General features: G+C 41.0%; 1 protein-coding gene across 3 annotated transcripts in view; it reads right to left on the bottom strand.

Annotated features, from left to right (window-relative positions):
- ABCC4 (ATP binding cassette subfamily C member 4 (PEL blood group)) overlaps positions 1–26,808 on the bottom strand; it is a 226,338-nt gene that overhangs the window by 95,049 nt on the left and 104,481 nt on the right. For all 3 annotated transcript variants that reach the window (XM_081281510.1, XM_081281509.1, XM_081281511.1), the window contains 2 exons: positions 26,452–26,546; positions 24,425–24,571 (listed from right to left, as the gene is read on the bottom strand). In XM_081281510.1, coding sequence (XP_081137636.1) covers positions 24,425–24,571; positions 26,452–26,546 — 242 coding nt within the window. The remainder of the gene's footprint in view (positions 1–24,424; positions 24,572–26,451; positions 26,547–26,808) is intronic.

Raw genomic sequence — 26,808 nt, 5'->3', positions numbered from 1 at the left:
CCAGCTTCCCCACAGGCATGTTATAAATACAAATAAGAAAATACGCCCTGGGTTTTTCTCCTCTTCCTTCTTCTAGGCCCCAAACTGACAGAATATTATCACTTTTGTAGACGCTTGCAAGTCGACACACTGGTATTGGGCCAAAATGTGCTGAGATTATAATATCCATTTATCTAAACTGCTAGCATGCAACGAAATTCAGGTGGGGTGCCTGCCACCTAAATTAATTTACTACTTGAAAAAGACTTCTTCTGCCAAGCCTGTCAGAAGAAGACAGGAAAGGAGTCAAACTGTAAATAAATCTAAACATGGTTCGCGTTTGATCTAATTTTCAAGAGTAGGATTAAAAAAGAGGAAGCGTGCCAAGGGATGGTGCCAAGAGGAGAAGAGCCACAAAGGAGGCTGCCCTGGGAGACCAGGAGCCCAGGATCACACCACCGCCCGCTGCAGAGAGTGCTGCCCAGCTGTGCCAGGGACCCAGCACTCCCCGGTCCTGAGGCTCAAAGCCGCCTCAAGCGATTTATCAAGTTGAGAAAATAAAGGACACACCACTCAGACCCAGCAGGATGACTGCTATCAAAAAAAAAAAAAAAAAAAAAAAGAGTAACAAGGGTCGGTGGGCAGTGGGGAAACTGGCACCCTGGTATACTGCTGTGGGATGGTAAATGATACAGGCCAGGTCCTCAAAATATGAAATGCAGAATTACTGCATGATCCAGCAAAGACTTTGCTACTGGGCATACACCCAGAAGAACTGAAAGCAGAGACTCAGATATTTGTAGACCCACGATCACAGCAGCATTATTTTCAGTAGCCAAAAGGTAGAAGCAACACTATAGAGTGTCCAACAACAGATGAATGGATAAAAACGAGATGCGGCATGCAAAGATACGGTGGAATACTACTCAGCCTTTAAAAGGAAATTCTGACATCGCAACAAAATACATGATACCTAGTGAAGACACCATGCCAGGTGAAATAAGCCAGTCACGAAAGGAAGAAATTTATATGATTCCACCCAGGTGAGGAACCTAGAGTAGTTGAACAGAATGAAACAGAAAGCAGCATGGTGGATACAGACTTTCAGTTGGGAATGATGGGAAAGTTCTGGAGATGGCTGCAGGCAATGGTTGCTCACAGTGCTCCTTTGTTCAATGCCATTGAACTATATAGTTAAAAATGCTTAGGATGGTAAACTTTACTGTTTTGCCACCCTTTTAAATAAAATGGAAACAAAGTATTCGAACTTTATAGCTATGCTTCTCCCAGCAACCGTGATTTCCCTCTTACCCACCGATTCCTGGCCATGCTTAGAGCATTAAGCTCCACAGGCACTCCTGACACCAAGGAGCCTGGGCCAAAGAGGAGGCTTGTGCTGTGGCAGCCCCTCTGTCACTACCTGGTGAGGAGAGGAGAGAGTAACAGCACTCGTGGGACAAGGGGGTCCCAGAGGCCCAACAGCACCCCACTAAAGAATTCTTGCTCGCTAGTGCATTCTCGCATTCTCTCTCTCTCTCTCTCTCTCTCTCTCTCTCTCTCTCTCTCTCCCCCCCCCCTGGGTGGGAGATAAGGAGGGCAGCATCCAAGGGGAGGGACAGTGAGAGAGGAGCCTCAGGTCAGGCAAAGAGGGCTGTGGAAGGAAGGAACACAGCGTCCCCCTGCACAGAGGAAGAAAAGGAGAGGGAACAGGTGTTGGACATTTGACTGTGCAAAGCAGAGCCGACCTCTGAACAAACACCGTGGCAATTCACCTCCCCCCAAATATTTTACATTATAATCCATGATCCCCCACTTCTGGCCCACTCCCCGATGCCTTGGAAACACTTGAGTTAAGATGGCAAAAACAGACGTAATGGAATTCCACCCTGCTAGGTGACATAGCCAAATCAACACAACCAGGGGGTCCCGAAAGCCTTTCGTGTCTATTCGAACCTCAAGTGCCCCATCAAGAACCCCAAAACCAGTATTTAAATTGGTCATCAACATCCAAAGGCATGATTAAAATTCTTAAGAGGCACCTACCATCTGTGAGTACAAAAGTACAGAAAATTAAACAAAAGATGCAGAGATGCCAAAATTTAAAATATAAAAAGTGGGTGGTGTCTAAATGGTGAAAGACAGCGATGTCCCAGCCTTCTCTGCACTTCCAGGGGATGTGCTTCTTGCAATGGAAGCAAAGATAAATATTCGACTGGATCAAGGGAGGTTTCCAAGAGCTAGGTTGAAACTTGAAGAAGGTAATGCTATGATAGATTATTCTAGAAAAGGGGCTTAGAATCACGCACTGAGGAAAATGAGGGCAAGACAAGGAAAGGCTGCTCTGGACAAGTGTGGGGCAGGGAGGTGAGGAGAGAAGGGAGGACACAGCACCAATGCAGGCACTCTGGTGGCCAGTTTAGAACAGACACTCCTGTCTGCAGAAATCACGTCCTGGGAAACCGCAAACGTCTTCCTTAAATTTTATATTTACAAGGCAATAAGTAGCCAGGTGTGGTGGTTCCTATAATCCCAGAGCCTTGGAAGGCTGAGGCAGAAGGATCACAGGTTCGAGACCAGCCTCAGCAACTTAGCAAGGCACTGTCAAAGCACCTCTGGTTAAATCCCTAGTACCAAAAAAATAAAAATAAAATAAAAATTTTAAAAGGCAATAAGCAAAGTAATTAGCGAAATATTCTCTCTCCTGACTGCAGAGGCTGTTTGAACATGAGTTGGCCCATGTTGGTTAGCAGAGACCAGGCTGGCGAGGCTTGTGATTCACCCACTGCCCACCAGTCCACTGTCCTCTGGACACCTGTGTAGGCCTGACCATGCCACCCTACTGAACTGATTTTCCTCATATTTCATGCAGACACTTAGCTAAAGACCCAGAGAAAAAGGTAATAACGTTAAAATTTTTCAGAAGTTAATGAAGAATGTAAAAATTATAATTTCTCAAAGTCAAATCAAGTTTCTTTCTCTGAATCCTACAATGTCAGGATCACGTAAGAATACCATAATATCCTTAATTTGTATAAAAAAATTAAGATGTTGCTTGTATTCTAAACAAGGCAGGGGATACAGCTTCATAGTAGAGAGCCTGCCCTGAACACATCAGGTCTTAGATTTGATCCCCATCACTACAAAAAAAAAAAATAAAGTTAAAAAAAAAACACCCATGTTAGAAAGAAAAAAATTCTGATAATTAGTCACTTTGGCTTTTCATTTATTTGATAAATTTCAATTATTAGGCACAAAAACTAACTATACATAGTTTATGAAACTGCAGGAAACATGTTGTAAATAACCAGTCAAAAAGCCACTGCTTATAGATATAAAATAAAGAAAATGTATTTTTAAAAATCTCGGTTCATCTTTAGAACTGAAAGAATGCCAAATATTCGATCATAAAGAATGCCCAACTTCTCTCTGTGATTAGACTAAGTGAGAGAGGAGAGAGAGAGAGAGAGAGAGAGAGAGAGAGAGAGAGAGAGAGAGAATTTTTTAATATTTATTTTTTAGTTCTCGGCGGACACAACATCCGCTACCGCTTGAGCCACATCCCCAGCCCCTCAGTCTGTGTTATAATAGACATTTAGTAAAATCAAAACACAGTGTTTTAAATATCATTAGGTCTTGATGCTTCATAAGTGGAAAAGTGAATAATTTTATTGATCACATAATTTCATGTAAAAAAATTAGTGAAATTATTTATTTAGAGATTTCCAAGAGAGAGAGAGAAAGAGTGAGAGAGAGAGAGAAAGAGAGTGAGAGAGAGAGAGAGAGAGAGAGAGAGAGAGAGAGAGAGAGAGAGAGCGCGTGCGCACCAGGCACTGTGGAGCAAGCCTATAATCTCAGAGGCTCAGGAGGCTGAGACAGGAGGATTGTAAATTCAAGCCAGCCTCAGCAACTTAGTGAGGTACTAAGCAACTGAGTGAGACCCTGTCTCTAAATAAAATTAAAGGGTGGTGGGGGCGCCTAGGGATGTGTCTCAGTGGTTAAGTGCCCCTGAGTTCAACCACCAGTACAAAAAAAAACAACACACATGCTAATTCTGGGGTGGGCAGACGTAGCTTTCCTGGGGGTATTCCTGAGGCTATTCCCAGTATGACTGTGCAGAGGGAGCCTGGCCAAGCTACTGATGATCAAGTGTGGGTTCCTCTGAGCCGGTACTCAAGGTCTCACATGGACGTGGAAAGGTTCCTCTGCAGGTAGGCTAACTTGGAGAAGGCAGAGTGCACAGCCCTGGGAGTGAAATTCACCCAACTTGGTCAACAAGCTGGGGAGAAAGCAAGGGGGTGGAGAAGCAAACCCCTTACAGTATTATGAGTCAGGGGAGTGCCCAAGAGCACACTTGCCTCACACCCAGCCTGCCACCACCACACCCTGTTAACTCTGTCCACCACTAAAAGCATGAGTTACTATGGCCAAGAGGTCCCTGTGCTCAACGGGAAGCCCCTCCTACTCCCTGAGACCCAGAGGTGGGCCAGAAATGAGAAGATGCAGAGTCCATGTTTTCCTTCATGAGCCAGATTCTCTTCAAGGTTGTCACTTTATGCAACTACCTGCCTGTCCCCCAACTCGACTCCCAGTGAGAAGAGACCAAATATGTAAGAAAACAACAAAATATCCACTGATGGCTTTTATAACAATTACCAGTGATGTAATAAGCCAACTCAACTGGCCTTAAAACATTCATGAACAACTTCATCCAAGAAGGCGTCTCTACTTGAGACTCTGATTCAGAACAAAGAAGGCTGATTCTGGAAGGTCTCAGCGGGCACTTCCTCTTTCAGGGATATCAGACTCTCCGTAGCACTGTCACGACATGAAGTTTCCCATTTATATGGGAGGTTACTACATATTCTTAAAATAATGTAGAAAATGGAAACCCATACTTTTCACAAGCAATCTAAAATTATATGTGGTAGAATATTCAAGAAGATGGAGAAATAATTAATTCCCATATTTTAAAGGAAAAACTAACACACACATCAACAATAAAATGTGGTAACACATTTATGAGGAGCCAGTGAGTTCACTGAAGCCCCGTGTGGCAGGAAGGTTTCCGATGAGTGTCCCTCACTCACCAACTCCGATTGGGACGGGTTCTTCTGGCAAAGTTCCCTGAGGTCCTTTGGTTCCCATCCGGAACATTCCTCAAACAAAGACTTGGACTGTGAGAGCTTTTATTCTGTTCTTTTAATATAAATCATTTTAGGGACTGGCCCAACGTGCTGCAGAGAGTTCATAAGACACAGGTCTTTGATCTTTGTGGCTTTGCCATGTATGTTTTTAAAATTTCTGGAATGCACCCAGGGAGGCAAACTGCTTGACGGAGACACTATAAATATCCGAATAAATAAATACATACAAACATCTGGAACCCTGATTAAGCACCAAAGTTTTATTATTTGGGGGGGTAAAGGGGTTGGGGGAAAAGCACTGAACATCATTTTTACTTTTATGGAAAAATGTCCTATTCTTTCCTTATGATAAAGCCCCTCTGATACTAATAAAGCTTTTAGAAAGCTCAAGTTTGTAAGTCACATGGAAAGTGGAGCACTAATGTTTTTTAGCCACCTCCCCACAAACAAGCAATTTAAACTTTATTAGAATTGATGTTCACCAAAATTCACTTTTTAAATAGCATGAGGTAAATGAATATTTATGAAACATTGGTCATTATTTGAAACAAAAATAAATCCAGGAAATATATTCATTTGTACTAGAGCTTCAAGTTAAGTGTGCACATGTATAGGTTTTAACTCATTATGCAATAATTCTGTGGGCTACAGATATAATAAAATATGTTGGTTTGCTCCTCTGTGCGAGGTGCTTGGAACAGCCATAAACAGAGAGAAGGTAGAATTTGTCCTAATTATTCCCAGTGCAATTAAATTAAAGAATCAAAACAGCTACAGATCATATGGTTAAGTTTGAATCAGGGAGTAGCACAGTTACAAAACTTGTGACATGTTAGAATACCTTCATGTTCAAAACAAACGAAAACAGAATCCCAGATGAGTCCCTGTTCTACCCTTTATGGGGCTACCCAATAAGACAGGGATTTGATGAGCACAGGAAGGTCAAGTTAGCAGGAATCTTAATAAACAGAAAGGCTTCCTGCTGCTCTGGGGATAATGTAAAAATGGTTTTATTGGCCCTGTGTGATCCCACCTGGCCTGGGTGTCCTGTTCCTCCCTGAAATCTTGCCCCCACACTACACAAGTAAGCAGCCTTCTTCCCCCATTTCCAAGTTCAATGTCAGGCCAACCACACACTCCCAGGTCAGATCCACCGAAGACCCTTCAATGCCCCCTCCTTGAGTCCCTGTCAGCCACCCTCCATACCTCCTGGGCGCCCCCGGCCCTGCTCCCACAGCACCCTTCATGAGCACTGTTCTATGGTACTTGCTCCACGTGGTCTTATGCCCATCTTGCCCACGAGCAGCAAGGGCCAGGACTTCTTGGCCTAGGTCAAGACTCAATACCGGGCTGTGGATGTGGCTCAAGCAGTAGCGCGCTCGCCTGGCATGCGTGCGGCCCAGGTTCGATCCTCAGCACCACGTACCAACAAAGATGTTGTGTCCGCCGAGAACTAAAAAAAATAAATATTAAAAAATTCCGCCCCCCCACCTCTCTCTTTAAAAAACAGACTCAATACCAACTCAATGCCAGACTCCATAAGAATGGAGAATTGGGTGAATGTGTTTAGAAACTGGCATTTTCCGTATTTGCCCTATTTAGAAAAGAGACACTGTGGGCACTTCATGATTAGCACTGAGACCAATGCTGTGACTAGTGGACACTGACCACCCAGGGCAGGAATAAACGAATCACTAAAGGTTGATGCCAATAAAGGTGAGGGGGCGGGGAATAACCAGTGGTCCAGTTCAAAACAAAAAGAACGTTCCAGCTTGTTCCTGTGGCAGCTGCAGCCCAGAAACTTGGCCCTGCTACAAAAGCATGGGGGCAAGCTGTGTGGGGGGTAATGAAAATAAATACCCCCAGCCCCAGGAGCCCCCTGCCTCGGCACCTCCACAGCCCGTGCCCAATGGGGCCGCGAGGGCTCAGAAACAGCATGCACACTTATATGGTTCTAGTTTGCCTCTACCTCAAGGAAGGCAGGATAAAACGGAACAAATGAAAGAATTCGTCTTGCTCTTCCCTCTGTGTTCCTGCTCTGCAGCTTCACGATATTAAACCACCCTCGTGTCAGAGCCAATCGCTCTTGCCCACTCAGTTCACACTCTCCAGAGGATGCCCTAAACTGCTAGGTGCCCCATGAGAAAAAAATTCATTGCTGAGTATCTGGGTGGTTAATCACATCTATACCCATCTGTACATCCACAATTGCCATGACGTCCCTTGGCATGAAGCTGGCAACAGAACAGATGGAAACTTCTGGTCGATTCCATGCTGATCTCTTGATCACCCGCTCTCACACTGATCTGTTCTACGATCCACCACCTAAGGCGGATCCTGGGTTGCCTTGACGGTTTCCATGCCCCTCCCTCCCTACCCTTGGGACAGTTCCAGTTCCTCAGTCCTGCCTCTGGTTCTGCTTCTCTACAAGGCTCTCCTCACCCATGATGTCAATCACGGACACTCAATGCATCCACTAAGCCCAGTGGGCTACCACCATCTGGCATAACCGACACTGCCGGGGACCCTTCATTCCCTCAATGGTGGGCAGGAGGGGACTCCACTCTCCGTACTCCCTTCAAAAGAAGGGCAGTCCACGGACCCTCCACCACCTTTACAAGGAGGCGACCTATAGTCCAATAGCCAGATGCAGGCTGCCAAGGAATTTTTAGGTGCGTTAAAACCTGACATGGAATTAAAAGTTATCTCCTTGCACAAATTAGCAAATCAACACCAAATAATCTGATTAATATAAGCTACCAAAGACCACACCAGGGCAGGAACAGAATCAGTATGCATTTCTTTATAGAGAGCTAAAAAGACATCCACAGAAAAACGGTCATTTGTGCATTCTCAACACAAAAATATGAGAACTATGGAGGGAGAAGAAATGTCTATGTAAGAAAAAAAGTGGGGGGTTGAACTCTATAAAGAAGCCATTTGGTTGAACTCTATAGAAAAAAAAAAAAATCAGCAAATCTCCACTTGCAGGATCCGTCATTCCTGGTAAACCCAGCTGACACGTCGGTGGTGACATTCTTGGCCTCGTATTTGTGGATTTCCATGGCTAATTTTTTCATACTAGTTCTTCCCCTTTTTCCTCCAAATCCATATTCCGCCCGACATTTCCCATCACTCACAGGTTATGTCTGCTATTGTAACCCACAGGAACAAATATTCATCTCCTAAAAGCCATACTGCACAGGCTTTTCATGCATATTAGGGGAAAATCAGGCTTCTGCAGGACATCAAAGTCCTTTCAGACCATGACCTTAACTGTGTTCTCTACCAGCATTCAAAACTTGGTTGCATTAAATAATACCAGTGTAGGCTCATAGTGAAAGAAAATCACGACGGGATCCCAATCTCTCAGGCTGTCATGGACCCTGTGTCCCTCGGATGAAATGTCGTGTTGCTCATCACTGAAAGGTTCTCTTAAAGCTGAATAGACCCACTAGTAACAAATCTGAAATTGCTAATATTTTCATCAGAAAAGAGTCAAAGAGCTATAATTCACCAAGGTGTTACAACTTGGAGGCAAAGGCGACAAGCCAGCTCAGGAAGAATGGGTCAAGATATTAAGTGCCATGAGATGTGATCAAGATGTTAGTGGAGAAAGTGTGGTCCAACACAATATTTTTTCTGTGCTTAATTCAAAACACACTCTTCTGTATTCTCGGGCTTTTTAGGTCAATTCACTCTCCATCAGAGTCTCACCTTATTTCTCTTAAGGTTTCATTCAGACGTATTATCATTCAGTTGTTTTGGTCTAGCATGGGTCCTCAAACTTAGCAAAGAAAATGAACATGACACAGAATTTAAGAAAAAAATAGTGCACAAGATACAGCATAAGTCTAGAGCTCTGCATACAATCTCTCACTGCATTGCAGATTACACACGGAGGGGGGATATCGATGATATTTAATATGGCAACTTATTCTAGTCCATATTTGAACAGAAACCTAGCAGAGAGGCCAAAGGGAAGCAGTGGAAATCCTCAGCCAAAGAGAGAAGCTGGTCCAGTTACCCCAGGACCACTCACTCTGCCATGGCAAATGGCAGGCTAATTCAGCAAACTTATTCCCACACTTCTAACTTCTGAAAGTGACCATCAAGACATAAGGGAAACAACAAAAACATGGCTAAAGTTAGGATTGCGTCCTTAGGCTGCTTATGAATGTGTATGACAAAATCAAAGTACCTTATTATAAAATATTGAGCTTTGTGCAGACTGAAGAAGATCTCCTGTTTTCCTGCAAAATTCCAAATACCCTTTAACGTCTACAGAGGACAAACCAATAAGAATAAAAAACTCTGAGTTACGGTCATCTCCTATTTCTGTAATTTCAATTACTAACAGTCAATCAGGGACTCAAAATATGAATGGAAAACTCTGGAAATAAAGAATTCAAAAGTTTTTATTACAATATGTTGTCATCATTATTCTATTTCTTCTTAGTTATTGTTGTTAATCTCTAACTGTACCTAAAATGCAAACTAAACTTTATTGTAGGTATATATATATAGGAAAAAACAGTATGTGTATGTGCAGTTCCAGGAATTTACTGAGGTCTTAGACATGCCTTAGGTCTAAAAAGGGGCAACTGTATTGCAAAATAATTAAGGTACAAGCAGTAAGATAGATAATGAAAGAATCTCTGTCTTTCCTGTCACCATAATTTGTAACTAGAAGAGGACAAGCAGCTGGAAACGGAACCAAAGCCTACTAAATACACATAGAAAACAGTGAAGAGGAGTTTCTCAGTGGGACTTCTCTGTATTATTACACTGTGACTCCAGGCTGCCATCCATAAGCTCTAGGTCCAGGCACGTTTGACACTGAACTACCAACACTCGTAACAAGGATTTTCTCGACTAGACTAACAGGAGAAGTTCAACCAGTCTCTGAATTTCTTAGACCTAGAGTGCAGCTGGATGGGATTCCCACAATGATAGAAACCTCCAGGCTGTGGTTCAGCCAACAGGATCCTTTGAGGTCTCCAAACTGATGACTTCCATTTCTAAGCTCTCTGACTGTAGCATTCTCTCAAAGTCTAACAGCAATGAATCCTACTAAAAAAAAAGAAGAAGAAAGAAAAAAAAAACTGACTTTCCAAAATAGCCTGCATAATGAGTTCTAGATGAATTTATATTAAATGAAAAAATTTTTTGAGGATAATCAAAATAATTCAAAAGATTTAAATACCTTTTTATTACAGGATGCTTTCATTGTCTTATTTCATTATGAGTTGTTGTTAATGTCTTATGGTACCTAATATGTAAATTAAACTTCTCATAGGCATGTGTATAGGAAAGGATGGTAGATGCAGAGTTCAGGACTATGTCAACAGACATCTTGGAAGAGTTAACAGCACTTTTAATTTGATAGGACTTGAGAAATCTCAGTCTCCCTTTCCATATATATGTATGTGTACACACACACACACACACAGAGTTCATTCCAAGTGCTGCATGATCCTCACTCCCAGGAAGGACGTGACTGACTAGAGCTCACTATTCCACATCATCTCCAGTAATATTAAATACTATAAATTTCAGAGCCAACATTTTCCTAATAAATTATCAGTCATCAAAATCACAAAAACTTTAATAAGTCATGACAATGCGCTCACAAAAGTCTCTAGACAGCAGAGGGCCAAGAGAAGAGGCCAAGTGATCATCGGCTTTCAGAAACGGAAGGCTTTCCTACAAAGATGTGGGGTTTTTTTTTTTCTCCCACTTTGGAACCAACTCATTTTCAAATACTGAATCCTTCTGAAAATTGATAAAACAAGAAATTTCATGTAAAACCTGAATGAACAGAATGAGGAAAGCGTAGACCAGAAAAATGAAAACATTTTTTCCTCACTTCCACATTGTAATTCAAGTTAGAATTTGTACTTCAAAACACACAGGGCTGGGGATGTGGCTCAAGCGGTAGCACGCTCGCCTGGCATGCGTGTGGCCCGGGTTCGATCCTCAGCACCACATACCAACAAAGATGTTGTGTCCGCCGATAACTAAAAAAAAATATTAAAATTCTCTCTCTCTCTCTCTCTCTCACACACACACACACACACACACACACACACACAGATACACAACCATTAGGACCACACTACAACACCTTTGAACGTGTAAACTGTCGAGGTCATAGAAGTTTTCTAAATTCTTGAAAATATTTCTGATTAATGTGATATCTACCATCATTTAAAAAAAAAAACACACACTACACTAAACAAATTTAAGCTTTACCTGAAGAGGTGAAGTGTTATTTAGTGCAAAATATCACAATAGCGTAAGAATGCATGGCATGTCTTCAGGAAATGACCGTAGAGAATTTGGAATACAGTATCTGGTTGCCTTATGCAAGATTTCCAGCACACTGGCATATGGAGATGCTTAATAAATGCTGAGTTATAATCTGCATTCTGACTTGATGATTTTCAGCAATCTTGTTCTTTAAATTTTCAATTACAGTCATTGTATCTCACTCAAACCTACCCGGACAACAGCCAGAGGACCTAAAGAAGACAGAGAAGAGCACGGCTCCACGGTGCTCAGAGGCACAGAGATGAGGGCAGGATGCTTGCTACTTTGTTGCTACTACAGATGAAATGAGACAATGAATTGACAGAATTCGGGTAAGTTTAAATTGTCAAATAAATTAATGTGGTTGCTCCAGAGTGTCAAGACACAGGGAAACCGTCCAAATCCATCATGCTTCTGGCTGAGCTTCCATGTGATGGAGAACTAGATTATAAACTGCCAAGAGACGAAATCTCTGTCACAGAACAGACCCCAAAACATTAGAGAGGGTGGGGAAACAAATATCAACATCCTGACATTCTTTCAAACAGCCTACTTTTGGTTTTCTTAGGCTTTTATTAAACTATTTCTGAATAAGCTCCACAAATTGATAGACTCATTAAGTTTCCGAGTAGAAGGCCCCTCTGACATTACTGAAGTTGAATCCCAAGATTCAGGACGAGTTAGGGGCTTCCTACGTAAAGACTGCTGGTAAATCAGCAAGCAGTCTCTTCACTGAGGTCTCTCCACCCAAAACTATAGGCCTTGACATATCCCCAGGCTATTATAACCAGTCAGTAATTTACAGCATCTAAATTGTTGGTTTATTAAGGCTAATAGGATAATACACCTAGAAGAGTTTCATTCATCCTGTTTGATTTATTATTCCTTTAAATGTTTGAAAAAGGTAATCTACAGTTTCTAAGAACCAAACAGAAATCTCATCTTCCTCCCTGACCACTTGAGCCATATTTTTGCACATGAAGTATCAGGATGGCCATCTGAGAAATGCAGAAGGACTGCCCAGAATTGTGAACTGAACACACCACAGAATGTCTCTAAAAACATCCCATGAATAAAATTTGAAGGCTCAACAATCTAATACTGCCTTAGGTCAACTTTCACTTTCACTTGTGAAATTTGCCATTTTTCACGCTTTTTGAAAAAGGTGAACAGGTGAAGTCTCTACAGCTGACCCGTTGTCGGATTTTTTAAAAAATAGTAAGTTTCTCCTCCTCCTAGGAAGGATGTTCGTTTCCCTGGAATGACTCCAACATTCCATTTAAATAGAACTTAATTTATAAAATTTCAAACTGTCTTTCCTTAATTACACAATAGACTTCTGTACTGAACTTCAGCCGTATCATTTTTCAAACAAAAAGTAAACCAGATGTTTGGTGCTTACATGCAAAATTGAGCTCTCATTGTAAAACCAAATTAAATTTAAAATGAACTCTGGAATGAAGTTAAGCCCCATTGAAAACAAAAACAAAACAAGCAAAGAAAAACAAACAACAACAACAAAAAAACAAATACACTATAGATTTTATTTGGTGGCTTGTAAGTTTTGATCATTTCTCTATTTTTCCTGAAGACTAGGAAAACACACACACACCCCTCCCCAACTCTTATCAAAACTAGCATATTAATTTGGAATTTATAAATTTATATGAACCTAAAATTTCATCACGATAAACATGAGATCAATGTTAAGTATGTGCCTTGCATTGTCTTAAACTGTGTGTGTATGTAAGTTCTCTTAATTCTCATCTCATGGCACAGATAAGGTTGAAAGCAACTTGGGAAGGCTGTGCAGGCTGCCAGGGATTCACAATGAGGCAGGCCAATTCCAAAGTCATGTTCTTCACCACAAAGTACTGAGGATCCCAAACTACAGGGCGGTTCAAAACCACCATTAGGAAATAAAGAAAAACCATCCCATCTGCTGGTGGGTGAAGTCAAAGGTCACCTTATTGCTGGCTAATTTACAAACTTTAAATTCCACACTTCTTTGATGGAAAGCAATAATACAAAACATACTGTGGTTTGACACTCTAAAAAGAAGTCAGTCTGTCTCTCTCTCTCTCTCTCAGACACACACACACACACACACAACACTTCTTCAGATAATTGTTTCAATCAAGATCACAAATGACAACCAAGGCTCTCTCTCATCTGACATCCAATCAAACATTAGGGAAAAAAAATAATCCAAAGTTTATCCAAAAATTACAAGGTACTCCTTTTTCAATGTAAAATTTCAAACCCTGATCTCATCTAGAATGCTCAGTCACCATGATAAAGAGGAGGGGAAAGGCAAAGTCAATTTAGCTTTAAACTCTACCATGGTGTGTGAAGGAGGAATGGTTAGAAAATGTGGTATCCACGCAATTTTTGAAATTCTCTAGAGCATGAGCTAAGTCCCTCACGTGGTCTAAAGACAATTCCTTAATGAGCAGCAGCTCATGATTGTGTAATAACCTGTCTGGATCACACAGGTGTTGCCTTTTATTACTCTGGCTCTTTACATCAACAACTATTTAGCTAATCTCGAAGTCAAGGAAGAACAATTCTCCAGTAAATTTTCATCATCCTGAAATATGTGTGAATTTTCCCTTCATTTACAGGACTGTGTTCAGACCAACTTTTAAAAGTTGGCACCAGCCGCACATGGTGGTGCACACCTGTGATCCCAGCAGCTCAGGAGGCTGAGGCAGGAGGATCACAAGTTCCAGGACAGCCTCGGCAGTTTAGCCAGGCCCTCAGCAACTTAGTAAGATCCTGCCTCACAACAATAAAGGGCTAGGGGGCTGGGATTGTAGCTCAGTGGTAGAGCACTTGCCTAGGATGTGTGAAGCACTGGGTTCGATTCTCAGCACCACATAAAAATAAATAAAATAAAGGTCCATAGACAAACTTTAAATATATATGGTGGAGATGAGGATGTGGCTCAGTGCTAAAGCGCCCTTGGGTTCAATCTCCAGTACAAAAAAAGCAAAAATTCACAACAAAAATAAAGAACACTTCTATCTACAATACAGCCCTTTGAATCCTACTTGACTTTCCTTTCACTTTTATGCTAAGTAATAAGGAGAACATAGAGAAGATTTATGTTAGCATGAGATATATTTTTAAGCTATCACTATCATTTGATTCTCCAAAGAGAAAAAGAAGGTAACTTAATAGTTCCTTCAAAGGGAATAAATTTTATGAACCCAGGCCATTCTAATGCCTATAGGTGAGAAAATTTTTTTTTTAATTTTAAAACGGACTACTTATGAGAAAGCAACTATTTCCTTCTTAGAGTATTGAAAGGCAACAACAACAAAATTAATCCATGGTGCTAACTATGTTATAAAGCACTGCTCCTAATCCCTGTATATGGAATTATATATGTGTGAGAAATAGATCTAAGGACGAATCAGCTTACACTGTGGTATATTTGCAAATATCTTTGTGTAGAACAAAAAGAACTGGGTACACTGTGGTTCTTACCACACCCTCAAAATCTATACTCTATTGTATGCTTCAACCAAACCCCATGGGAAAGAAGACCAATCACTGAATCAAAAGAACTCTTCTATAAGCTTGCGCTTGAAGTTCAGAGAAGTCATTTACTAACTATGGACTTAACATTCCAAAATCAAGCACTCGGGCTGCAAATCCACCAGGGCAGATATACAGACAACAAGCTACACCAGGCACCACTTTACCAATAGCAGACCAGCAGGCAGGATTTCCCTGCAGTGATGAGTGTGATTGCATTTGGAATAATGTCTGGCTGAAGATTTCTAAACACCAGAACAAGTTTAAAACAGACTTTCCAGGTGTTCAAGAGTTTGAAACAGTCACCAAGTGATACAATCTATTAGAATGCAAATAGGGAAAAGAAATGAAAGGAAAGTATTTCCATAAGAGAACTTGATTTTGTGATACCTAAAACATACTACCACAATATTTTGATAAACTTCCACTCAAAATGTACTTTGAAGCTTATTCCAAATATTGAAGGGCTTTTACTTAAATGATGAGTAAATCTCTCAAAAATTAATCCTAGTTACCAAGAATGAGAATACTCAATGGAACCCGGTCAATGTTACCATAACATTACTTATAGAGAAAACATTGTTGCTTATGTTCTATAGCCTTTCTAGACTTCTAGAAGCCCAAAGTGCATGTAGGTCCTCAGAAAACGTGACACTGGGCTGGGTGTAGTGGTGCATGACTGTAATCCCAGTGACCTGGGAGGCTGAGGATAGAGGATACCAAGTTTGAGGCCAGCCTCTACAGCTCCACAAGACTTATCTCATAATAAAAAAAAAAAAAAAAAAGGGATGAGGATGTACCTCAGTAAGATGGAAGCTCCTGCCAGTTTCCTGAGGTGAGCTGCAGCATCCAGATGTTCCCCAATGAAAGCATCTGGATGCACTGAAGAATCTGGTTGAATACTGTGCTGGGTTTTCTGAAAGCTTAGAGACTGTGGTCTTAAGAATCACTGACTTCTGTTTTCCTTAAACTCCTCTCACACTCCCACTGGTGTGATTTCAGTTTGAAAACAAATTTGCCTTGAAGTACCATGAGAATGGTTTTTGGAAATTTTTATGAAATCAAGGTCAATCACTTATGTGATGGATTAGGACGAAGACACATACGACTGGACTGCGTTTGTAAGTGTGTGTGTTCCACGTACATAGATGTCTCCTGCTGCACTGAAGTTTTAACCAATGCCTTTTCCGTATGCAGTCACAGAACAATGGAACAGGGTGATATGTTGGAAATAATCTGTTGCCTGTGCTTTAAGTTTGCAAATGCCTTTGCAGACAGGACTTTCTGTGACAAGTCTCAGATCACAGGGGACAACTGGATGACCAACAAATGCCTCCTAACAACAAAAAAAAGTCCACCTGTGAGAAACCACAGAAGAGACAGCTGGCTTAGCAATCACAGAGCTATGTCCCTATGAGAACTGGAGCAGCTTGACAACTCAACCTGCCTCCAACTCCCCGCCAATCTCAGCTTCAAAAATGGAGAATTGCGCCTCTCTACTCCTCAGGAACACACGGTTTATATGGCAAAACTATGATACCCGAATCTGTTAACTCACAGCAGTGCTGAAGGTCCTCTGCAGTGAGCATCAGAAGCCCAGGGAAATTTATCGGGCATTTGTCAGGCTCATCTCCTTGACTGATAAAGAACAGGAGAAACTGCATCCATGTGGAGTCTACTCTGGTGAAGTACAGCTTCCCAAGAACCAACATATGTTCTATGCCATCACATACTGGAAGCTACCAGAAATACTCGATTATAAATCGTACTTTTTGTTTGTTTGTTTGTTTGTTTATATGTGGTGCTGAGGATCGAACAATAAATCGTACTTTTGAAAAGCAATGATAGGGAAGAATTCGATATAACATAAACACCAACTGTAAGACAACAAGGCTTGAATTTTATTTAAAGACTGTAAAGTTTTGTTGTTCTTTGTGGGTGTGGCTGGGAGAGATGCAAATATACCTTGGAAACTTCCTAGTTCCATTCCACCAACAATGTTTTCTCATCAGCTACAATATGTCCAATCCTGGGTCCCAGAGACTCAGCAATACAACAGATAAGCTCCAAGACTGCAGGGGGCACCAGGCCAGTGAAGCCACCAACAGCACATACATACTTACCGGCATCATGGTACAACTGTAATTCTGATAGCCTACTATCAAAACTTGGATCAGAACAGAAATTGTAAAGTTTATGTGAAACAAAATGTCACAGACTCAGTCAGTTTCTTTTCCCCATTGTCTTTACAGCAAAATAAATGTTTATAATAAAGGGGACAAGGATGAAACATTAGGATATGAAAACTCCAGTTATAAGTGAAAGTTAAAGCTCTATCCATGATGTCACATGATGTCAGAGCTTCAAAGTCAAATCTTGGATGAGAATCACTTAACCCTTATAGCAAAACAATGGAATTTAAACCCAGCAAATCCCCACCAACTTCCACATCCCATGAGAACACTATGCTTAGTCCTATCACATTCTCAGTGGTATACTCATCAATAAAATTTATACATGTTGAAGGTGATCCAGAAACGGGCTTCATTTTCTCTTGAAATGGTTGCACAAAAGCAAAGAACTATTTCATAAAGTTACCCTAGAGCATTTCTGAGGGTCACAAAGAGTAGAAATTTTGAACTAGGGGTAGGGGGAAACCTTCGAAATGACAACACCTAATCGCTATCCATCACTCATCTCATAGAGTTAATACCCAGGTCCTCAGCCTCCACCACCAGACACAGGGACACCAAGGCCTAATTTAGCTAACATCCACGACAAGCCGACACCAACCAACAGAACCTCAGAGCTAGTCAGTGGCAACATCACAGCTGCAATGTTAGAGTGAAATGGAGGACTTAGATTGAGAGGGCAGTTAATACAAGATTCAGGCAGGACACACCTACTACCTAACATGGTAATGTAACCAAAATTTTGAGAAACATTTTACCATGATTTTGTTAAGTACTATCAAAGTTTGATAAAATATTTTAAACTAAATATGAAATACAATGTCACTGTCTCAATGTTGTTTTTTTTCCAGGTTCTTATGGCAAAATAAATAATATTTGTAATAAAGGGTGTGGGAATGAAATCTTAGACAGATGAATCATTTAATATATTCTATGAACTATTAGAAAATAAAGCAAAACCATAAAGCAAAATGTGGACCTTAAAATTTCCTGAAATATTACATGATCCCCACCTTGAAGGAGATGCCAGTTTCCTAACTCTTACCTTTTTAATATTTTTAATGGGACAAACACAAACTCAGTGTTTCCTGTTACTAAGTTGCCAGTATTTCCATGTAAAATATATTACAGAGAAGAAACATGATTAAAGAGAGATCAGAACATTCAAGAAGCTTTAAAATGTACACTAAAACAGTGCAGTATTCACCAGCTGCCAACAAGTGCAATAATAATCACATTTATAGAGATTATTGACAAAATAACAATAGCAATCAAATACATGTAACTATGTAACTATTTAAACTTGTAACAAAGGCTTTTTATCATACTATTAACAGTAAATGAGCAACTCCCATAAAATATCACTTAATATCACCCCTGATAAGAGTTTAAGTACATATAACCATTGTTATGTGAAAAAACATTATTTTTAATGTGTGACAACTAGACAGGATTTAATTACCACACCTACTTCAAACCATTAGCTGTTTCATTCAAACCTGAAAAAATAATATTTATGTGGCTATTGAGAACCATTATGATTGATGCAATCTTTTGTGTAGCTCCCTTTATAGTGACTTGCATTTGTTATTATTAACAAGGAAAAATGAAAGGGGAAATGTGTGTTTTTGTTCTGCCACAAAGCTTTTCTGATGATGACTAACTTCTTCCTTTGAACAGAAAGAGCCTCTTAAACCAACTAATGTACATATAAATATGCACTTTATAAAGAGCACCAAGCGAGGGGGGTGGGGGGGAAGTCAGTAGGACTGGAGCCAGAATAAAACACGCAGGCTGTCAGGACAGTTGTTATTCTTATTCTCAATTTCTTACAGCTCATCTGCTCTCAAGGAAGGGGAAAAGAAAAAAAAAAAACATAGTTTCTTTTCACCATATCCACAACAGATCTCACTTGAAAGGAAACACGGCGAATGATTTGGCATGAATGGGCATATTACCAATTTTCCGGCATCACTGCTGAATATTTATGTCGTGAAGAATGACGACACGGGAAAGATTCTAACACGAAGCCCTGCCTTGTAAATCGTCTGGATGATGCTGTGTCAAAACAACACCTACCATAAATCAGAGGTTTTAAGACCAGTATTTCTTGTTTAAACATGCTACCTGCTCCGCAGCCGCGCTTGTGTGAACAGGCACAGATTAACGCATGCTAAGCACTGCCATTTTCCCTCCGAACTTATAGAGCTATAATTTAACAGGCCTGTTATTGTCAGGGTAATTTTGACAGTGCTGAAATATTATACGTGTTAAAATATGCATTTAGCACTAACTCCAGTGGTCATTTGAACTGAATAAACAGACAGACAGGCATCCCCGCAATTATGTCCCTTCCCTATTGATGACTCTTTTTTTCCTCCTGGCAAGGAAGCCCTAGGCTGACAATTGATTTTATAAGCAGTACAGCAACACAGCCCTTCTGATAGTACAAAAAGCTCGTCCAGTTGCTTTCGTTCACTCTTCACTTCTCCAAGAGCTATCCAGCAGCCTGCAGTGGAAGTGAGGGGTCCCCTTCCAGGTTGGGGAAACAGCCACATTCCCACCACTTCCACCCTCCTGCCCCAGCCCCTCTGAAACACACATCCTCATTCAGGACATGTGAATGTTTGTGGAGTCATCTACGGAGCCTCACTTTCCAGCTGATCAAGCTAGAAATCTTAAACAATGGCGCAATTCTAGATTTTTGATTAGGGAGGATAGAAGAGGGTCTTCAAATCCAGGGTACGGTTCAGGCCCCACACCTCAGTGACCACAAGCACCTTTCACCAGAAGAATAAAAGACCAGCAGAGATGTCAGCGTGTTTCTTTTTCTAAGGTTTTAGTTTTAACTTCATCCATAAAGAAAAAAAAATATTTTTTTAACCCTGTAAAATGCATAAGGGAGCACACACACACACACACACACACACAACACTGCAGAAAAATCCACTGTGTGATGAACACACGGGCTGTAATCCAGGATTAACTTTGTACTTCCCTAGGAGAATAAACTAATACATCTACCAACATCAGTAGCTCAGTTTCCTAAAGCCAAAATAACAAATTGAAAGCAAATAAATATTTATCTGGAATCTACTAGAGTCAATGCACTCAGCCACACACTATGTCACCATAATCGGGAAAGGGATGACAGGACAGTTAGCCACTCATCTGGTTTCCAAAATAAGGGAAAGATTGGAGGGGCCCGTCAGAAGGAAACGTTTCACGTGACTCGGGGAAAACTCAAGAAACTGTTTGATTTTCTCCCTAAACTTATGTTTCAGAAGAAGAAAGAAGCAGGTTGTGTGAGCACCAGTATGTACCCTTTAGGAATTCAAATATATCCAGATGAAAAGTCAGTGGCTGCCTATTCCAATTTCTAGTCCAGAGAGGGTTTATTAGGAAATCTGCATCCTTCGTTTGAAATGGTAGGTATTTCTGGACAATGTTGTTTATATTTCTTTAATGTTCCAAATATACACTGAAGATACTTTTAAAATTCCCTGTCAATACATATCAAGGTACCAAAGACCTAAGCTTCAAAAATGGAATTTCCAAGATAGCTTTAAAATCAAACCATGTTTTGCTATGTCTGCTTTTACACGCTCTATCTGAAATCCTGAAGATCATGCTGCCCTCTTGTGCCAGATGTCAAAAGCTGCATAGATTCTGTCCCAGCAAGGAAAACCTGATTTACATTTAAAAGAGAAATGGGCTCTTAATTTCTGAAAGACTGTTTGATTGGCGTGGATTGGCGTGACCTGGTTAGTACAATCTGATGAAAATGGACTGGAGCTAGGATTGAAGACAAATTTCAAAGGGGGAGTGGCAGAGGTGGCAGATGACATCTGCAAATGCACTATTCAATTCAAGTCACCATTGAAATGCGGAGGAAGCCTGGGCAAGGCAGAAAATGTGAGGGTCTTTAACAGACATGATACCATTGCCAAGATACATCCAGGAAGAGCGGATAAAAATCGAGATGAGTGTGAAGGAAGACAGGAAACAGAAGAGAAGTGGAGGAGAAAAATCTGGCTCTGACCATTTGAAGGTTATACACTGCTTTGGTTCAAATTTTACCCCAAGGGCTTAAGATTTATCAGGTTATCAAAGATGAGTAAGACAGTAAAGAATCATATTACACAAATTAGGACCTGATAAATCATCATGCACCCATGCCTGGGTTCAAAACAGAGAGTAGTAACCTAAAGTCTGATGACTGGAGACTGGTGCCCTGGTGTGGTCAGAACTTCATGATGAAAAAGAAACATGTGCGTCCAGGTTTGCCTTGCTCTTCTCCATAAACCCAAGTAAGTGAACTTGGGATGTTGGCCTGGCAGTCAGTATTTCTAGCAGCTTCCGTGAAGGTGGGTATTAAGTATAAAGGTTTGAGTCCCCTGATGACTAGCAACAGGGATGAGGGTCTGGGGAGGAAGTATGCTAAGAGAAACAGCACATCGAGGCTGGAGCACTCGTGAACCAATGAAGAAGACACTTGTACCTGCCAGAGCAGGGTCCCTGGGTGGGAACTACAGATGGAAATGAAAGGAGACTCTGGCGAGACCTCAGGTGCACGCTGGGATGTAGCAACCCCAGGATAGAGAGTTTCTTCCCCAGTCTCCTCCTCTGTCTAGCTTACTGGACATTACCTGCTGGCAGAAGTCCTTGCTGCTCGGAGCTCATACTCTTACTGAGCATGCTCTAAAGAACTAAATATCAAGAAGTAAAAAGGTATGCTTCTGGGCTGGGGATATATCTCAGTTGGTAGAGTGCTTGCCTTGCGTACACAAGGTGCTGGGTTCGATCCCCAGAACCAAACATACAAAAAAAGTATACTTCCTTCCTCACCTTCTCAGAAAACACACTCCTGTAATTCAGGAGGCATGACATTATGGGTGGGTTTGGGGGAAGGAGTCTGCACATTTAGCATATACACTGAATAGCACTGAAGATGAGGACATGCTTGCCTTGCTACCTTACAGAGCAATTATTTAAGTATATTGTTAGATAACCATTACAGTTGATAAATAGGCAACATAAACTATGGGGCATAATTGATAGCTGTGGTATATCTTTCACCATTGTAAAAAGTGCAAAAAAATTATCTAAATAAAAATTTAAATCTAAACAAGCCTTTAAATTTTTGTTTTAAATCCACCACTTGAAAAGTAAATAATATATGACTTCCAAACATTTTGGGCAAACCAGGCGTGTCTTCAGAGTATTTATCTGGGCTCCTTATTTCACTGAAGGGATAAAATCCTGCTCATAGGTATGAGGGCGGAGAAGATGAATGCTTATGAGCTGCTATTGTAAGATTGGTGACCTCCAAGATTCAGTCACTCAGCTAGGCCCCAAATCCCTGATTAATGAAGAAACCATCATGAGGAGAAGTCTGTGGGTCTTGAAAATGAAGGGCCTCCTTAACTGCATTCAGAGGCCCATGAAAATGACAGGTGGTGGCCCTGAAGGCTCTAAGTCTGCAGTTCTCAAGTTAAGTGGGAAAGTGCAGCACCCTTAAGGACCTACAGTACAGAAGCCGCCAGTCACTTTCTAATTACAGCCACAACGGCACCATGTTATTTGTGTGGTCTCTGCAGTTCACAATTCTTTGCACTTCACACAGTGCCTGGATTAAACAATATTTTCTGAATAAATCTACACAAGACGCTTTCCAGAATGGTCTTATTTCATCCTTACAATACGGCATAAAACAGAAAGGGCAGGAACTGGCATCTCTATCCCACAGGAAAGGAACCTGAAGTCCACGACACTGTCACTGCTGCCAGCCTTCACTGGCCACCATGGGGTGCAGCTTGGCTTCAAGCACTAGGGAAGGATCAGCCTGCTGAATTCTCACAGGACTTCAGTAAGGTTGTTATGCATGCTATCCCAATTTCACAGACGGGAACACAAGAGATGTAGAGAGACTAAGTAACTAGCTTGTGAGTATCAATGTAACTATAACCAGCTATTATGATTAGAAACTAGTACCAAGATTGAACCCAGACAGTTGGCTCCAGGGGCCACACTTTCACCCACTACACCCTGCTTTGAGATTTTCTGTACAACAGGAACTATGGGATTTGGTCTTAGTCACTCAGCTGTCAATGGCCATGCCAAAGCTTCTCCTGTGCTCCCTCCAGACCTGCTCCCTGGCAACTGTCATCTGCATAAACAAAGCCATTGTGGGCCTCACCACAAGTGCACCCAACTAGCCAGTGTGCAGATGTATGGCCATGACTAACCCAGAAACCTGGGTCAAGGAGGCTACTTCAGACGCAAGGCACCCGGGTCGGAGCATTACAGGGTCACAGGGCAGAGACATTTACCACCTGGAAACTACCAGGTACTCTAATGTGGAAAAACTAACTACTGAGGATCTCCATGGCAGGTACCACAAATCCCCATTGTGCAACCAAAGTGATTTCAAAACCACAAATAGTTACAGGTGACGGCAACAGCAACATCTAACAAAGAAAAGGAAGGTTTTTGGTGTTTTTTTTTTTTAACATACAGATTAAAACTTTGACCGAGGGCTGTTTACACTTTACCAATCTTGGGGTGTTTTTGTTTTTCTTTTATTACTGGGAATCAAACCCAAGGGCACTTATGTACTGAGCCACATCCCAAGGCCTTTTTATTTTGTATTTTGAGACAGGGTCTCCCTAAGTTGTTTAAGGCCTTGCTGAGGCTGGCTTTGAACCGATGATCCTTCTGCCTCAGCCTCCCTAGCTGCTGGGATTACAGGAGTGTACCACCACATCCAGCAATCTTGGGTTTTAGTTAACTCATTACTACTTTGGGTAAACCTCATCGTCAGGGTCTATAGAGCCCAGGGGTTCCAGAAATGGACAAGCCTCCTAAGGAAGAGGCACGCAGTCTCGCATTCAGAGTGTTCCTCCAGAGACAATCTTCCCCAAGGGGGGCTGAGGCCAAGGCGTGTCCACAGTTTTAGCAACTGTCCAACTCCATTTAAACACACTGCACGTGTGCCACATGACAAACTTATTCCTAAAACATTCTGCAAAGTAAACATTCATTCATTGTTCCACACATACAACTTAAAATAAGACTGTATGCTCCTGATATTATTTTCTGTGGTGGGAGAAAAATATCAGTGAGGCTGAAAACGAATCAACAGGCACAGTGATTTTCTTCCAGGATTGCCACCACTTTCAGAGACTGAAATGTCACCAGATCGTCAATGTGTTAACAGGACGTATTCACTGAGCAATGTGGTGTCTGACTTACCTATTGGATTTCTATCAAAGAACAATACCGGAGCTTTCAGGATTGACTCAAACATTTTGTTGTGCAAAGTTTGCGAAGAATTAACGAGGACGTAGAATACCAACAGAGATCTTGCTATGCCAAAAAGGACGGTGGATACGGTTAAACCTGAAATAAAGAAACATCACTCAGAGAACACAGGACCCTTGCATTTTCTTCCATAATGCTAAAGCAGATCAGGTGATCTATAAGGATGGTACGTAATTCATTCCAAAAAGCATCTGGATTTTACAGAAATATAATGTATTCACAAGATGCACTGACAAAAAAGAATTGAAGGGGTTCATTTTCTTCTTATTGAATGGAAACTACATGGAGAAAAAGAGAAGTGCAAACTATAATTTCATTCTAGGCTTATCTAATTCAATTACATGTTCTGTTAGAAACTGAGAATTAACAAAAATAATCTTAAAAAGTAGGCAACCTTGCCTTCTCCTTATCCCAAATAGTACTCTCTACCACACATCCCATAGTCTAATGTTGTGGTATGTTTTGATACCAACATGTGATATTAACAGGGAACAGGAGAAATGATTTACCTTTTCCTTGTAGAAAATGCCCAAGTAGCTTTAAAGAATTTGAAAATACCACATTAAGTTGCACATGGAAAAACTCTTAAGTTACTGAAGTGCAAGAAAATAGAAATTATATTTTAGCAAAAGATAATTAATCTAAATAAGCAGCTAATCCCCCAGTATTTCATATAAATACAAAATATTTGTAAATGAACATTAACAATAAGACATGCATGAAGATCTAGTATGCCTGTAGTCACATAAAGAGTTTTCCTAATACCTCCCTCCACCTGCTTTTCTTTGCCCTGCTGGGTTTCGAACCCAGGGCCTCAGGAATGCTAGGTAAACACTGCACCTGAGCATCAAGCCCTATTCCCCTGCTTAATGCACAATGCTACTACATACAATGGAGATAACTTCTATAATAAATATTTTCCCTTCTAACAACACCTCACATTATTGAACCACCAAAAGCTGCGCCAATAACCAAACTTCACCACCAGGCATTTATTTGCTTTTGCCCCACATCCTACTTGAATAAATAACGGAACCAGTCTCCTTTCTCCTCCAGGTCTCCCAGCCCCCACCGATTCAGATGGTAAACAGCTAATGGCTTCAGATTTCTTAGCAAGAGATCAACAAAATGAGTACCAAATTTCAGGGAGCAGCTTCTTACAGAGATAAACTCAACTCTGAGGAAAGCTTGTACAAGCATTTTCTGTAGAAATATTTAAAATTTTAGATGAGGATTTCCTTTAAAAAGCATGCAAGGCTACATATATTCTAAGCACTCTTGTGAAAACAGCGCAAGGTGTTAATATTAGTCTGGCAAGCCAAATGTTAAATTAATCACACAGTCGGGGACGCGATAACATTGTGATCGTGAAGTAAGAAAGAGAAGGATCCCTAATTCCCAGACACTGGGTCTCTCCCTGCTTAGCTTCCCTCTTAAGTAATTAGTGAAGCCCGAGAGATGAGCAGTACTGTGGAGGAAGCTTTGCATACCTGTGAGGGAATAATGCTTTTATTTGGGGGTCCTTGCTGCCAGAGGATTTCATCCAAGTTCAATAAAAGCCAGGGTTTATTCAGACAGAATTGGAACAATCCGAACCACAGGGTGGGGATCCGTTTCTAATCCCCTTGCCCATCCATATAATGATATAAGATTTAGCTAAAGCAACCTATTAGAATAGACAATAGCCACATATTTCCAGTGGCTGATTTTCTGAATGCTCAATCCTAGTTTAACTTTCAAAATCCAGTACAGAGCAAATTAAGAGTCTTCATTCAGCCTCTTTCTTCTGGTAGATTTTAAAAATAATTATTCTAATTAATTCAGAGAGTAAATGCCACTCAGACTCCTAATCTGTTAAGACACTACTGAATTACTCCTAGAAGCCCTAGTTACCCACACTGGCTCATTGTAAGCATCTCCGGCTCTCATATAATATAGACTAAATGATTAAACTTTACCTGCATAAATTCCTAAGTACCAGTCAAGATCTAGCTTCTCGGTTACATTTCCTTCCCCATTGACAGTGACATTCAGCATACTTTGTTCATTTGCCCTGTGGAACAGGGGAGAAAAGGAAGTATTAAGCTATAGATGGAAATTAGATAAACATCAAAAAATGGACTTCAATTTGCAAGGAATGTTTTATGCTAGAAAATGAGCCCTGTCTCACACAGTGCTTTGTATATCCACCTTATAAAAATTCAATTTGAATCATGACTTTTAGTTCTCAACATGCTGCTGAGAATCAGACGTGGGTAGAGATCATTATGGGTCACACTCCACCAGCAAGAACTTTAATTTTTCTTCAGGTAACT

Source organism: Spermophilus citellus (genome assembly GCF_964194105.1).
Source record: "Spermophilus citellus genome assembly, chromosome: 1".
NCBI lineage: Eukaryota > Metazoa > Chordata > Mammalia > Rodentia > Sciuridae > Spermophilus > Spermophilus citellus.
The sequence above is the reverse complement of the archived record's forward strand: the minus strand, read 5'-3'. Positions and strand labels throughout refer to the sequence as shown.